Here is a 13,343-nt window from a genome sequence, read left to right on the forward strand (position 1 = left end):
GTTGCAGGCTGAATCCAACTGTGGCAGGTGAAGGCAGGGCCTTTGGGAAGTGAGTGGATTGGATGGGACTGGGGTGGTAGGGTGGAGCCCCGTGACTGGATCATGATGGCTTTGTAAGAAGGTCACAGAGAGGGAGAGGACACTGCCTGTGCCTCTGCTTCCTGGCTTACTGTGTGTGCCTTCCCTTGTAGCTGTGATAGCACAGCCAGACTCCACAGGATGCCAGACTAATGGGGATGCCCAATTTTGAACTGTGGAACCTCCAAACCAGAAGCCACAATCAACCCTCATCCCTCCTTAATTACTCCTCTCAGGTATTTTAGTTTAAGTAGTGGAAGGCTGGCTGATACAGTTCAATTCCAACAGCATCATGGGAGATCAATCATAGTGATGCCCTCCACTCCCCCAACACTGTTGCATGCCTCACTTTATAGGGTTTCCCACAACAACTTTGCTTTGGCTATGTGTGGCTTGGGAACTGGACGGCAGCAAATGTGACACAGAGAACCTGGACAAGTAAAAGCTGCATTAAAAGGCAGGGCTAGTCCGCTGGAGAACCAGAGGACGTGAAGAAGCAAGGCACCTCAGCTGACAGGTGGCCAGCTGCCCCACACCTAACCGTGGGGGCAGGAGCAAGCCCTGGGTGAGACAGCTGAGCCTGGCCTGTTACAACATAACCACCTGGCTGAGCCCAACCCAACGGCTGGGAAACCCGCAGAGTCACGCTCTTTTGAGCCACCAAGTGTCAAGGTGGTGTGATGTTTAGAAAGAGCTACTTTATGTAACTCCTCAGGCTAAAAAATATGAACAGAGGGGCCAGCACCGTGGCACAGAAAGTTAAGAACCTGCCTGCAGTGCTGGCATCCCATATGGGAGCTGGTTGGAGTCTTGGCTATTCCATTTCTGATCCAGCTCCCTGCTAATAGCCTGGGAAAGCAGTGGAAAATGGTCCAAGTGCTTTGGCCTCTGCACCCACATGGGAGACCTGGAAGAAGCTCCTGACTCCTGGCTTTAGACTGGCCCAGCTACAGCAGTTGTACCCATTTGGGGAATGAACCAGTGAATGAAAGGCCCCTTTCTGCCTCTCCTTCTCTCTCTCTGTAACTCTGCCTCTCAAATAAATAAATAAATGCATCTTTTTTTTTTTTTTGGACAGGCAGAGTTAGAGAGAGACAGACAAAGAGAAAGGTCTTCCTTTTCCGTTGGTTCACTCCCCAAATGGCCGCTATGGCTGGCGTGCTGTGCCAGGCGCGCTGCGCTGATCTGAAGCCAGGAGCCAGGTGCTTCTCCTGGTCTCCCATGTGGTGCAGGGCCCAAGCACTTGGGCCATCCTCCACTGCCTTCCCGGGCCACAGCAGAGAGCTGGACTGGAAGAGGAGCAACTGAGACAGAATCCGGTGCCCCAACTGCGACTAGAACCCGGGGTGCCAGCGCTGCAGGCAGAGGATCAGCCAAGTGAGCCATGGCACCGGCCAATAAATACGTCTTTTTTTTTTTCTTTTCTTTTTTTTATTAAACTTTTATTTAATGAATATAAATTTCCAAAGTATAGCTTATGGGTTACAATGGCTTCCCTCCTCCCATAACTTCCCTCCCGCCCGCAACCCTCCCCTTTCCCGCTCCCTTTCCCCTTCCATTCATGTAAAGATTCATTTTCAATTCTCTTTGTATACAGAAGATCAGTTTAGTATATATTTCTGTATATAAAGACAATAAATACGTCTTTTAAAAATATCAGAAAAAAATTCATACAACAAAGCAACTTGGGGAAAACAAACAGGAAGATGAGGTGGGAAGAGATGAGCTGGAAGATTTTTCCACAGTTTCTGCCTCTAGTCCTGCATTGTAACTCCACACCCTTACGTGTCAGTTTGCCCACTTTTCCATAATGCACCTGTGTCTAATCGAGGACCAGGAAGGAAGAGATACCATTATGGCCCCATAGAAGCTGGTGCCGTGAAACTCCCAGAGAGCCTCCTGCACAGTAACCCTGGCCAAACTCCAGCTGGCTTGTATACTGAATTAGGGGCCTGTTGTATGTGGGGGCAGCCCTTTTGCCTCTGGCTTCTTGCCCTTGTTGTTGGTTCCTCTCTGGCCTCCCCCCCCACTCTCTCCTCCTAGGCAACTCTCTGGCCCACGTATGGAGGCACTTTTTCACGTGGGGTGCTCCACACTCACGCGTGAATGTTCATGCACTTTTAAATAAATCCCACTCTCACGTGTGCACTTAACATATGCCTCTGCTTTGAACTCTTACCTCAGTGTGGGCAAGAACTTGGAATAAAGACAGATACACATCCCCATAATTAAAGCAGATGAACCCTCCTCTCCTCAAACCTCAGATCCTGCACCTCCCTTCTCACTAGACCCCACCTTTTACCTCACAGAAAAGGGAAACCCCGCACTAAGAACTTTCTCAACACCCAGCTCTCACCCTACTTACCTGCACCGGCACTCGGCTGCCCCGATGTCACTGCGGACCAGGCGCACCTCCCTCCCACTCCCTCACTGTACTCTGGGTCCCACCACCACCCTCGCTCTCTCAGTCCTTTCTTCTTGCTCCCAGCCAGCAGCTCCCCTACCACTCTCTCTCATCCATATTTCATCACCACATTAAAAATACCACCAAAAGCAACAAAAATCCTGTTGATGTCTGACCCATTACTCAACTAATTACTCGTTTCATTTTCAAGTTGTTTGAAAGCAGTAGGTCTGTACTTCATTTTTGTTTGAACTTTTCCACCTCGCATCATTTCTCAGCTTCCATCTGGTTTGCAATACCTCTCCATCCCCTCAGTGCACTCCACCGCCCTCCATTCTGAATCGATCTGTCCATTGCAGTGGCATTTGATAATGCTGACCACTCCCTCTTTCTGGAAAGTTCTCTCTATCCCTGGCTACTGTGTCACCACCCCTCTAACTTCCTCAAGCTTGCACCTTGGGTTGTTGGAACCTTCTTCATTGCTCTTCATCCTCTGGCGGACCTTGCATGTTAGTGGTGCTCATGATTGCACACCCCTAATGCAAAGTGTCGCTCACCAGCACGGCTTCCGTTACAGCCATCTTGTTCACACCGAAGATGCACACTCCTAGCACTGATCTCTTTCTCCTGGGCTCCACAAGCACATATCCAAGAGCCTAATGGACAGCTCCAGTGAGATGAGCCACAGGCACCCCCAGTGTAATGTATTCTAAACCAAACTCCTTATTCCCTATCAAACCTGCTGCTCTCAAATTAGGAGATACCCTGATTTCATCAACGACCCCTACTTCAGTTCCTTTTTCTTAGTCCTGCTAAGCCTGTCTCCTCAAGTGAACGCCACTGTTCTCGGGGTTCATACCCACTTCTCCACCTGCAGTCCCCAGCAGCAACCCTGCCTCCTGATTGGCCTTCCTGTCTCAACTCTCTCTTCAGCCCATTTTCCACCAGGTGGCCAAAGTGATCTTCATACTGTGCAAATCGAATCAGCGTCCAGTCATTAATATTGTGTTAGTGAGCTGTGGCTCTCCCTTACATATTGAGAAGAGACAAAGAAATGTCCAGAGAGTCTACCCTTGGACATACAAACTAAATAAGTCAATTTCAAAGGTTAGCATTATAAACTGTGCAAAAATCCCACTGCAACAACCAAACAGTAACACCAAACGGAAAGAGCTTATATCACCTTAGCCTTAGCACAAGGGTTCCAACAAACTCTTAAAAATTACTGCTCTATTTCCCCCTCCCCCCATACAAAAGTCATTTTCTACTTTCCAACAAAAATCAAAAATAAGTCTGAACATTCAGCATTTACTTACGTGCAAAGAATGGACTGGTCCTCACGATCTATAAAACAGAACAAAACAAACAAAAACAGAAAGTGACCATTTGCCTGGTTATAAAACATTGGATATCATAAAGTTGCCTATAAGCTTACAAAACAGCCTGTAAGATATTAAGTCTCCAAAGCTATTAAGTCATCGTAAATCTAATCCAGTTTGCTCCACGGCTCCTGGTAGGCCAGATTCACCGAGGCAAACAACAATCCAGGCTGAGCCCGCATCATTTTCCTGGAGGTCTTCACACATCTAATCAACTGGGAATTCTCAAACCATGCTGCATATCTGCCTGGAGCTCTGCCCTGGCCGTGTCACCCTCAGGGGCACAGGGCTTGGAAACTCCCCTTTAACTGAGCCCCCTCCCCAGGTGATGGTGATGCCTGGCCAGGTTAGGGAAAAACTACCTTTCAGACTGGCTACAAGAATACGCACAACCAGACAGGAATTGTTATTAATCTCATCTCAGAGGACGGAAAAAAGCACCAAGAATGCTGAGTGAAGACGGCTGAGGTTAAGATAAACATCTGCATGAAGTTCAACCACTGTTTTGAGTAAAAACACAATGTATCAGTGATAAAAGCACACATGGCTTAGCAGCAGCTGTGTGTTTTAAAGGGATTTAATGATTCAGCTAAGTTTTCAAATAAAAAGGTAAACTCTGAATCCATTTCCAACTCACGGACACAACGGTCACTGTGGGATGTATGATCTCTGGTCACTCGTGAGCACTATTATCCCCATTTGAAGAAGACAAAATATTCCCAGGGGAGTGGGGTGCTCCTCCCTAGACACACAGGTACTACTAAGGGGCAAGCCTGCCAGGATGACAGCCCTGGCCTGGCCGCGGTCTCCATGCTACCAAGCGTGCCTGCCACAGGTCACAGGGCCCGGCCCAGGAACTTTTCTGTGTCCTGCTAGGCTGTGCTTGCTCCTCTGGTGGATGACAGCCAGCTCCCAAGGAGGACCTCACGGTAGTTCAGGTGCAAACAACTTTCATGAAAGAGAAAGAAATAAATAGCACATTCCTTACGTTACCCTCTTCTTACGTAATATCATTAAACACATCTGCCTATCTATTCTATGCACAAACTGACTTGTACAAGGAGCCTGGCTCACAACCGTGGCACTGTCCTGCCACAGTCAAGGCGAGGAGGTGACATCAGCCTCCTTTATCCCTCGACTTTCCCAGAGGGCACAGAGGAGCCCTGTTCAGACAGGCTCTTCTGAGGCCCACACTGGGTCACACATCTGCACGGCCCTTCTCACTCCTCTGGGGAAACCTTCTTGGAAACCCTCAAATTTCACAAGGCTTCCTTCTTTTAAGCACATTTTACAATTAGACAAAAAAAAGTCTGTAGCAGACTGCCTCCTAAGAAGTACTGCTTGAGATCCAAGATTGTCCCACTGCTTTATTCCCAGCATCCACAGCCTTAGCCACAGCCAGCTTGCAATAAAGACCTTATGCGAGAAACCCAGGGCTGGTACAGCAGGCTGGGCCCTGGCCAAGATGGCTCCAGTTCCAGCTCTGCCACAGACTATGTGCCTATAAATGAGGCATTTATTCCTCGCTGGTTCTTCACCTATAAAACCATGATATGAGTATGAGTCAGGTGGTTTGGTGCAGCAGTTAGCTCATTGCTGGGGATGCCCATATCCCACATCAGAGTATCCAGTTCTGCTCCTCAGTCCAGCTTCCTGCTGAGGTCCACCTTGGGAGGCAGTAGGTGATGGCTCAAGTCCTTGACTCCCACATGGGAAACCTAGATTCAGTTCTTGACTCTTAACTTCATGCTTACCCGGCTGCTATGGGCATTTGAAGAGTGAAGGGGTTGAGGCAAGCTCTATTTCTTGGATAACTAAAAATATGTAACATAACCATGGGCAGACAGTGGGTTAGGCCAGTGTTTAGGATGCCTGTGGACCATGCTGAGAGCCAGTTCCCACCCAGCTCCCTGCTAATGCATCTGGGAAGCAGCAGACGATGGCTCAAATATTTGAGTTCCTGAGTCCTGGCATCAGCTTGGCCCAGCCTCGGCTGTTGTGGCATTTGGGGAATGAACAAGTATACGGAAATCTCCATCTCTCTGTCACTCAGCCTTTCAAAGTAAGTACATTTTTGAAAGTAATAAGATTTTAAAATCCCACAAACCAGCAGGATTTTACAAAGTTTTTGCTTATTTGCTTCAATGTGAACCTTCAGACTACTAAACTCTCCTGGTCTGAACAATTCCTATAGAATTCCACTACACCAACTTTTTATGGCTTTTCTGAACTGGTCTGTACAATTAAAGAAATCAAAACACACAAAATGAACTCCAATTAAACTGCCCCCTAATTAATTCAGAACAGCTTGCTTCTTACATCTGTGCACACTGTTATCACTGTCTGGAAGCTGAGCCCTGCACAATAATCCACCCCTCCACGTGCCCTGCCCCCTTCCCGTCACCACCACCAGCTCTCCTGGCACATCCCATCTGTTTTGCTATTTGTCTGATCTTGCACTAACTCTGGCCTCAGGATCTTTATCATTACAAAAGGGGGATGGGCCTGTCAACCTGCAGGACTCTCCCCAGCTCTGCAACAGAACCCCTCCTTCCACTTCCCAGACAATAGTTCACAATGACCTTTATACTCTAAGGACCTACACATGTAACCAGACACAGCCTTACAGTGACAGTTAAGGGGAAAAACAGATTACTTTCAAAAATGCAACTAGCACTCTAGAGTGGTGACTCAGGGCCGGCAACGCAGTGCAGCAGGTTAAGCCGCTGCCTGCAATGCTGGCATTCCATATGGGTACTGGTCGAGTCTCAGCTGCTCTATTTCTGATCCAGTTCCCTGCTAATGTGCCTGGGAAAACCAGTAGAGGATGGCCCAAGTGCACAGACCCCTGCCACATACATGGGAGACCCAGAAGAAGCTCCTGGCTGTTGTAAACATTTGGAGAGTGAACCAGCAGATGGAAGACCTCTCTGTCTCTCCCTCTCTCTGCTTGCGGCTTTGTCTTTCAAATAAATAAATAAATCTTAAAAAAACAAAAATAAAGAAAAAAGTGGAGGGGCTGGCACTATGGCATAGTGGATTAAACCTCTGCCTGCAGAGCCGGCTTCCCATATGGGTGCTGGCTAAAGTTATGGCAGCTCCACTTCCAATCCAGTTCCCTGCTAATAATGTGCCTGGGAAAGCAGTAGAAGATGGCCCAAGTCCTTGGGACCCTGTACCCATGTTGGAGACCCAGAAGAAGCCCCTGGCTCCTGGCTTTGGATTGGCACGGCCAAATGGGGAGTGAACCGGCAAATGGAAGACCTCTCTCTCTCTCTCTGCCCCTCCTTCACTCTGTAACTCTGACTTTCAAATAAATAAATAAATAAATAAATCTTAAAAAAAAAAAAAAAGTCAAACCATTAAAGCTCACTCAAGAAGGGACAGTAACATCCATCACTCTATATCTATTGAAGAATTTAGGTTTGTAATTACAAATCTTGCTGTAAAAAAGCCACAGCTTCACTGGTAAATTCCACAAAACATTTAAGGAAGAAGTAACACCAACACTCTACAGAATCTTCTAGAAACTGAAGAGGAAGGAACATTTCCCAATTCATTCTACGAGAGAAGCCTTACCCTGATGCTAAAACTGGAAGGAAAAAAAAAAAAGACAAAAGGAGAAAATGACATAAAATGTCTTTCGTAAGAAAGGCACAAAAATGTTAGCAAATAAAATCCAGTGATATACACACACACACAAAAAGGATGATACAAATAATGAGCAAGTGGTATTTATTCTGTGATGGCAAGCTAACTTAACAACCAAAAGGCAAACAATCTGATTCAATAAACTAAAGAAAAAGAAACCATATCACTGAAGAGAGGTTAAAAAAAAAAAAAAAAAAAAAAAAAAAAAAAAAAAAAGCATGACAAAATTGAACATCCATTCATCTAAAAAAAGTTACCAGGGCCAGTGTTGAGGCGTGCAAAGCTACTGCCTGCAGCAACGGCATTCCACACAGGCAGTGGTTTGAGTCCCGGCTGCTCCGTTTCCAATCCAGCTCCCTGTTAGTGCGCCTAGAAAGCAGCAGAAGCTGGCCCAAGTGCTTGGCCCCTGTACCCACATGGGAGACCTGGATGAAGCTCCTGGCTTTGGCTTTGCTCAGCCCTGGCTATTGTGGCCATCTAGAGAGTGAACTAGCAAACAGAAGATCTCTCTCTTTCTGCCTTTCCCTAATTTGGCCTTTCAAGTGAATAAATACATCTTTAAAAAAAAATTCAACAAGCTAAGGATAAAAGGGAACTTCAACCTGATAAAATGTATCCACAAAAAAAATCCTATCATTAATATCATCTTTAACGGTGAACACTGAATGCTACGCTCAGGAACAGGCAAGGATGTCTGTGCTCCACACTCTTAACGAACATGAGATGCAAGGAAAAGAACTTCAAAGCACAGGCTGCAAAGGAGGAAATAACAATGTCTCTATCTGTGGAAGACGTGGTTATCTAGACAGACTATCCCAACGGATACACAAAGAGAAAAAAAAAAAAAAACCTTCCAGAATAAGTGAATTTAGCAAAGTCACAAGAATGTCAATACATATGGTTTAATAAATCCTACTTCTGAATATTAATAGTGAAAAATTGGACACTGACTCTTCAAGAGATCCACTTAAAACTAAAAAACATAACTGCCTCGTTATAGTAATACTTGGTCATAAATCTAACAAAATAAGTATAAGATCTGTTTATGGAAAACTATAAAACACCGGTAAAAGAAATTTAAAAGACCTAAAGTCACAAATAGTATTCATGGACTGGAAGAATCAACATTTGTCAACTCCCTGATCTACAGACTCAACCCAGTCCAATCAAAATGTCTGCAGGGTTATTTTGGAGATATTAATAGACTGAATTCTAAATTTCATATATAATGAAAGACAAAGTAACTAGAATAGACAAAACAATTCTTTTTTTAAGATTTATTTATTTTTAAAGACAGAGTTACAGAGAGAGGTAGAGACAGAGAGAGAAGTCTTCCATCTGCTGGTTCACTCCCCAGTTGGCCACAATGGCCAGAGCTGTGCCGATCCGAAGCCAGGAGCTTCTTCAGGGTCTCCCACGTGGGTATAGGGGCCCAAGGACTTGGGCCATCTTTGAATGCTATCCAAGGCCGTAGCAGAGAGCTGGATTGGAAGAGGAGCAGCCGGGACTAGAACCAGCGCCCAAATAGGATGCTGGCACTTCAGGCCAGAGCTTTAACCCACTGCGCCACAGCGCCGGCCCTGACAAAGCCATTCTTAAAAAAACATCTGTTTTCTCTTTGGAAGGCAGATCTTCCACCTTCTGGATTGCTCCCCAAATGCCTGCAACAACCCAGCACTGTGCCAGGATGAAGCAAAGAGCCCAGAGTCCCACTCAGGTCTCCCATGTGGACAGCAGGGGCCCGAGCACTTCAGCCATCAGCTGTGCCTCCCGGGATGCAGCAGCAGGAAGCTGGATCAAAACCACTCTCTGATATGGGAATGTGGCGTTCTGTGTGACAGCTTAACCCGTTGGCCCACAATGCCCGTTCCAACAAAACAATTTTTAAAAAGAACAATGGTGGCTCACAGGATCTGATTTCAAGATTTACTATGAAGCTGTTAATCAAGCCAGTGTGATACTAGCACTAAGACAGACAGATCAAAGAGTTCTGGAATAGACCTTTGTTAATTTTCAACACAGGTGCAAAGGAAATTTACTGGAGAAATAAATAAATGCCTATCAACAAACAGGGCTAGAACAATTGGATTCTATAGGTAAAAGATGAATGTCAATCCTACTCTTGGGTCACTTACAAAAATTAACTAAAAATGGATCACAGACTGGGAGTGAAAAAAATTACCAAATACAGAACTTCTATCAAGATAAAGAACTGTCAAAACTCAACAAGATAAACTACTCAATTTTAAAAAAATCATCAAAGATGGGGCTGGTGCTGGCATAGCAGGTTAAAGCTCCCATGCGGGTGCAGGGGCCAAGGACTTGGGCCATCTTCCACTGCCTTTCCCAGGCCATAGCAGAGAGCTGGATCAGAAGTGGAGCAGCCAGAACTCGAACCAGTGCCCATATGGGATGCCGGCACTACAGGCAGTGGCCTTACCCACTACACCACAGCGCCGGCCCCCACCTACATTTTCAAGATGTACATTTTGATATGTACTGGTCCTGTCCTTAAGGAAGGGGCACCTGTGTCCGTTATGGTCGGGGGGCCACTCCCTCTGTCAGACGTCTTCCCAGTAGGCTGCTGAGCACTCGGCTACGAATGACTTACTGATCTGATAACTGCTGGTTGCAGAGCTTTCTTGAGCAGCTCCTGGGGGTTATCCTCCAGTGGCTGAGTTCCATGAGGAAGAAATACAACCAAGGAAAGGAGTCCACGGATGTGGAAGCGGAGGCGGAGGAGGGGTAAAGGGCAATGAGCAGAGACTGGGCAGAGGCTCCCAGAGCCGCGTCTCCCAACTGCGAGGCACTTTTCTAGGGACCACAAAGAGGACGTGCAGTTCTGTCAAGTTAACAGAGCCAACTGCAAAACCACCCTGTCCCCACACCGGAAAATGACTAACCCCATGGAAAACAGAAAATCATATAAGAAAGGAAACGCAATCCCAAGACAGACAAACAATGTAAATACTGAATATTAAACAGCAAGAAATTGTTGGTTTAACTTCTGTGGGGAAAATGAGGGGAGGGTTTAGATAAGTTAAAAATGCTTCTTTCTGGGGCCAGTGCTGTGGCATAGTGGGCTAGGCCTCCACCTGTGGCACCAGCACCCCATATGGGCGCCAGTTTGTGTCCCGGCTGCTCCTCTTCCGATTCAGCTCTCTGCTAATGGCCTGGGAAAGCAGTGGAGGATGGTCCAAGTGCTTGGGCCCCTGTACCCCTGTGGGAGACCTGGAGGAAACTCCTGGCTCCTGGTTTCTGATTGGCCCATCTCTGGCCATTGCTACCATTTGGGGAGTGAACCAGCAGATGTAGACCTTTCTCTCTGTCTCTCCTTCATTCTGTCTGTAACTCTACCTCTCAAATAAATAAATAAAAACTTTTCTAAGAAATACTTTTTCTGGGTTCAGTGTTGCATCACAGCAGGTTAAGCCACTGCCTGGGACACCAGTGAGTCCCGGCTGCTCCATATCTCATCCAGCTCCCTGGGAAAGCAGCAGCAGATGGCCCAAGCACTTGGGCCATCTGCTGCCATGTGGGAGACCCAGATGGACTTCCAGGCTCCTGACTTTGGCCTGGCCCAGTCCTATCATTGTGACCATTTTGGGAGTAAGCCAGCAGATAGAGAATACCTGCCCGTCCCTCTCTCTCACTTGAAAATAAATAAATAAATCTTAAATATGCTTCTTTCAGGGGCTGGCACTGTGGTTACATGAGCACTGGATCTATTTGTGGCTGCTCCATTTCTGATCCAGCTCCCTGTTAATGTGCCTAGAAAAAGCAGCAGATGGCCCAGGCATTTGGAGCCCTGCATCCACACATAAGACCTGGATGAAGCTCTTGGCCCAGCCTTGGCTGTTGCAATCATTTGAGGAGTGAACCATCAGATGGAAGATCTGGCTCTCCCTTTCTCTAGAATACTGCCTTTTAAATAAAATTTTTTTTAAAAAAGTGCTTTTTTCATAATTGGAAGTAAAAAGATTGGCATGGACTTACTACTATTAAGTAGGCACACATATTAAGAGAAACAGATGAAATGGTTTTCTTTAAAGAGGGGATCCAGATTAGGTGGGGGGTAGAACAGGTTCCTCCCATTTTTGCTTTTTCTTCCCCTCACTAATGCAAACCTTATTCGACTGTGTATTTTTTTTTAAAGATTTTATTTATTTATTTATTTGAGAGGTAGAGTTACAGTGAGAGAGAGAGACAGAGAGAAAGGTCTTCCTTCCATTGGCTCACTTCCCAAATGGCAGCAACAGCCTGAGTTGTGCCAATCTGAAGCCAGGAGCCAGGTGCTTCTTCCTGGTCTCCCATGCGGGTGCAGGGGCCCAAGGACTTGGGCCATCTTCCACTGCTTTCCCAGGCCACAGCAGAGCTGGACTGGAAGAGGAGCAGCCGGGACTAGAACCAGCACCCATATGGGATGCTGCCGCTGCAGGCAGAGGATTAACCTACTGCGCCACAGCACCAGCCCCTCCACTATGTACATTTTTTATAACTATCTTCATTCAAATTTCTTTGACAAGTTGTGTTCTTGAGGCTACTTATTTTATTCTGCATTATTTAATGGTTTAAACCCACAGGGATTACCTGGCCTTTACGATTTCACAGACAATAAATTATCAGAAAGTTGTCCTTTATCGCTCAAGTAAAAGGCTTAACTCCTCTACAGACTATTGTTTACTAATAAAAATATTACAGCTATGAATTGTTTCTTAAAGTGGTTTTGCCACAACGCATATATTTTTTATGTGTGGTATTTTGTTGTGGTTAACTTCTAAAGAACCTATAATGCATGCTGTGATCTCTCCTTTCACCAAAAAGCCAGACAGATGAATGATTAATAGCAAAAACAGCAAGAACTCATTAGGCTCACTGCCATGAACACTAACTCACTGGGAAATCTTTTTATAGTTAGCTAAGTATCTTGTCTCTTATGGCAGGGCTTGGAGCAGAGACCAAGTGATGTGTCAAGGAGTGAGATAAGGAGCGAAGAAGAAAGTAGCTGACAGTGATGAGGGGAGGGGAGGGGAGGGAAGGGCAGCTTTTCCAAGGAGGTTGAGGGGCAGAGGCTGGGCAGAGGCATGGCAAGTAAGGACACCAGCCCCATCTCCCAGGGGAAGGGTTGGAGGGACGGCACAGTCTTCACCGAGTGGCCTCAAACCCCATACTCAGGGGAAAGGCCAGTTGTGGTTAAAGCCTGAAGGAAAACATTCAATGAAGACACTGAAGATACAGGCATGTCTGCATGAGAGGGGGAGCTGCCAAGGCGAGGTGGAGCAGTCCACTCTGAGACTCCAGGGAGATCAGAGGTCTTAAAATACTCAAGGTGGCCTACAAGGGTGGCCCTTGCAATTATTACTACAGCAAAACTTTCCTTTCCAGCTAGGGCAGTGGGTCAGTGGGTCAGTGGGGATGGGTAGCGGTGCTGGCGGCCTGGGCCTAGACGGAAGCTGGCTGGGCTGGAAGGCTGTGGCAAGGCCTCAGGATCAAGGGAAGACACCTCACACGGCAGTGAGCCTGGAATGCAGCCAGTCTTGGGTGACCTTAGATGGTTATGTACAGGGTAGACACCCCAAGGTCACCATGATCTGGTTCTAATGTGTAGCATGCAAATAAGAAAGATGATGCCAGTGACTCCCTCTCCACTGAGATCATCTAATTTTGATCTATCCACTGCATCAGAGTGCCGGCCCCTCCTCTTCTCAATATTCCTGCCCGACTCTCTTCAGTCTGAAGACATTCTTGTTACAATTGGGGGAAAAAAAAATCTGAGGATCTGAGTCTTTCCGTAGCTCAGGTGAACCTGTTGAACGATATGCTAGAGCGGT

At 46.5% G+C, this 13,343-nt stretch overlaps 1 protein-coding gene across 2 annotated transcripts in view; it reads right to left on the reverse strand.

Moving 5' to 3' along the window:
* The window catches only part of MYH10 (myosin heavy chain 10), a 144,744-nt gene that overhangs the window by 96,494 nt on the left and 34,907 nt on the right, over positions 1-13,343 (reverse strand). For both annotated transcript variants that reach the window (XM_062215692.1, XM_062215691.1), the window contains exon 4: positions 3,799-3,826. In XM_062215692.1, coding sequence (XP_062071676.1) covers positions 3,799-3,826 — 28 coding nt within the window. The remainder of the gene's footprint in view (positions 1-3,798; positions 3,827-13,343) is intronic.

This window comes from Lepus europaeus, chromosome 18, assembly GCF_033115175.1.
Source record: "Lepus europaeus isolate LE1 chromosome 18, mLepTim1.pri, whole genome shotgun sequence".
NCBI lineage: Eukaryota > Metazoa > Chordata > Mammalia > Lagomorpha > Leporidae > Lepus > Lepus europaeus.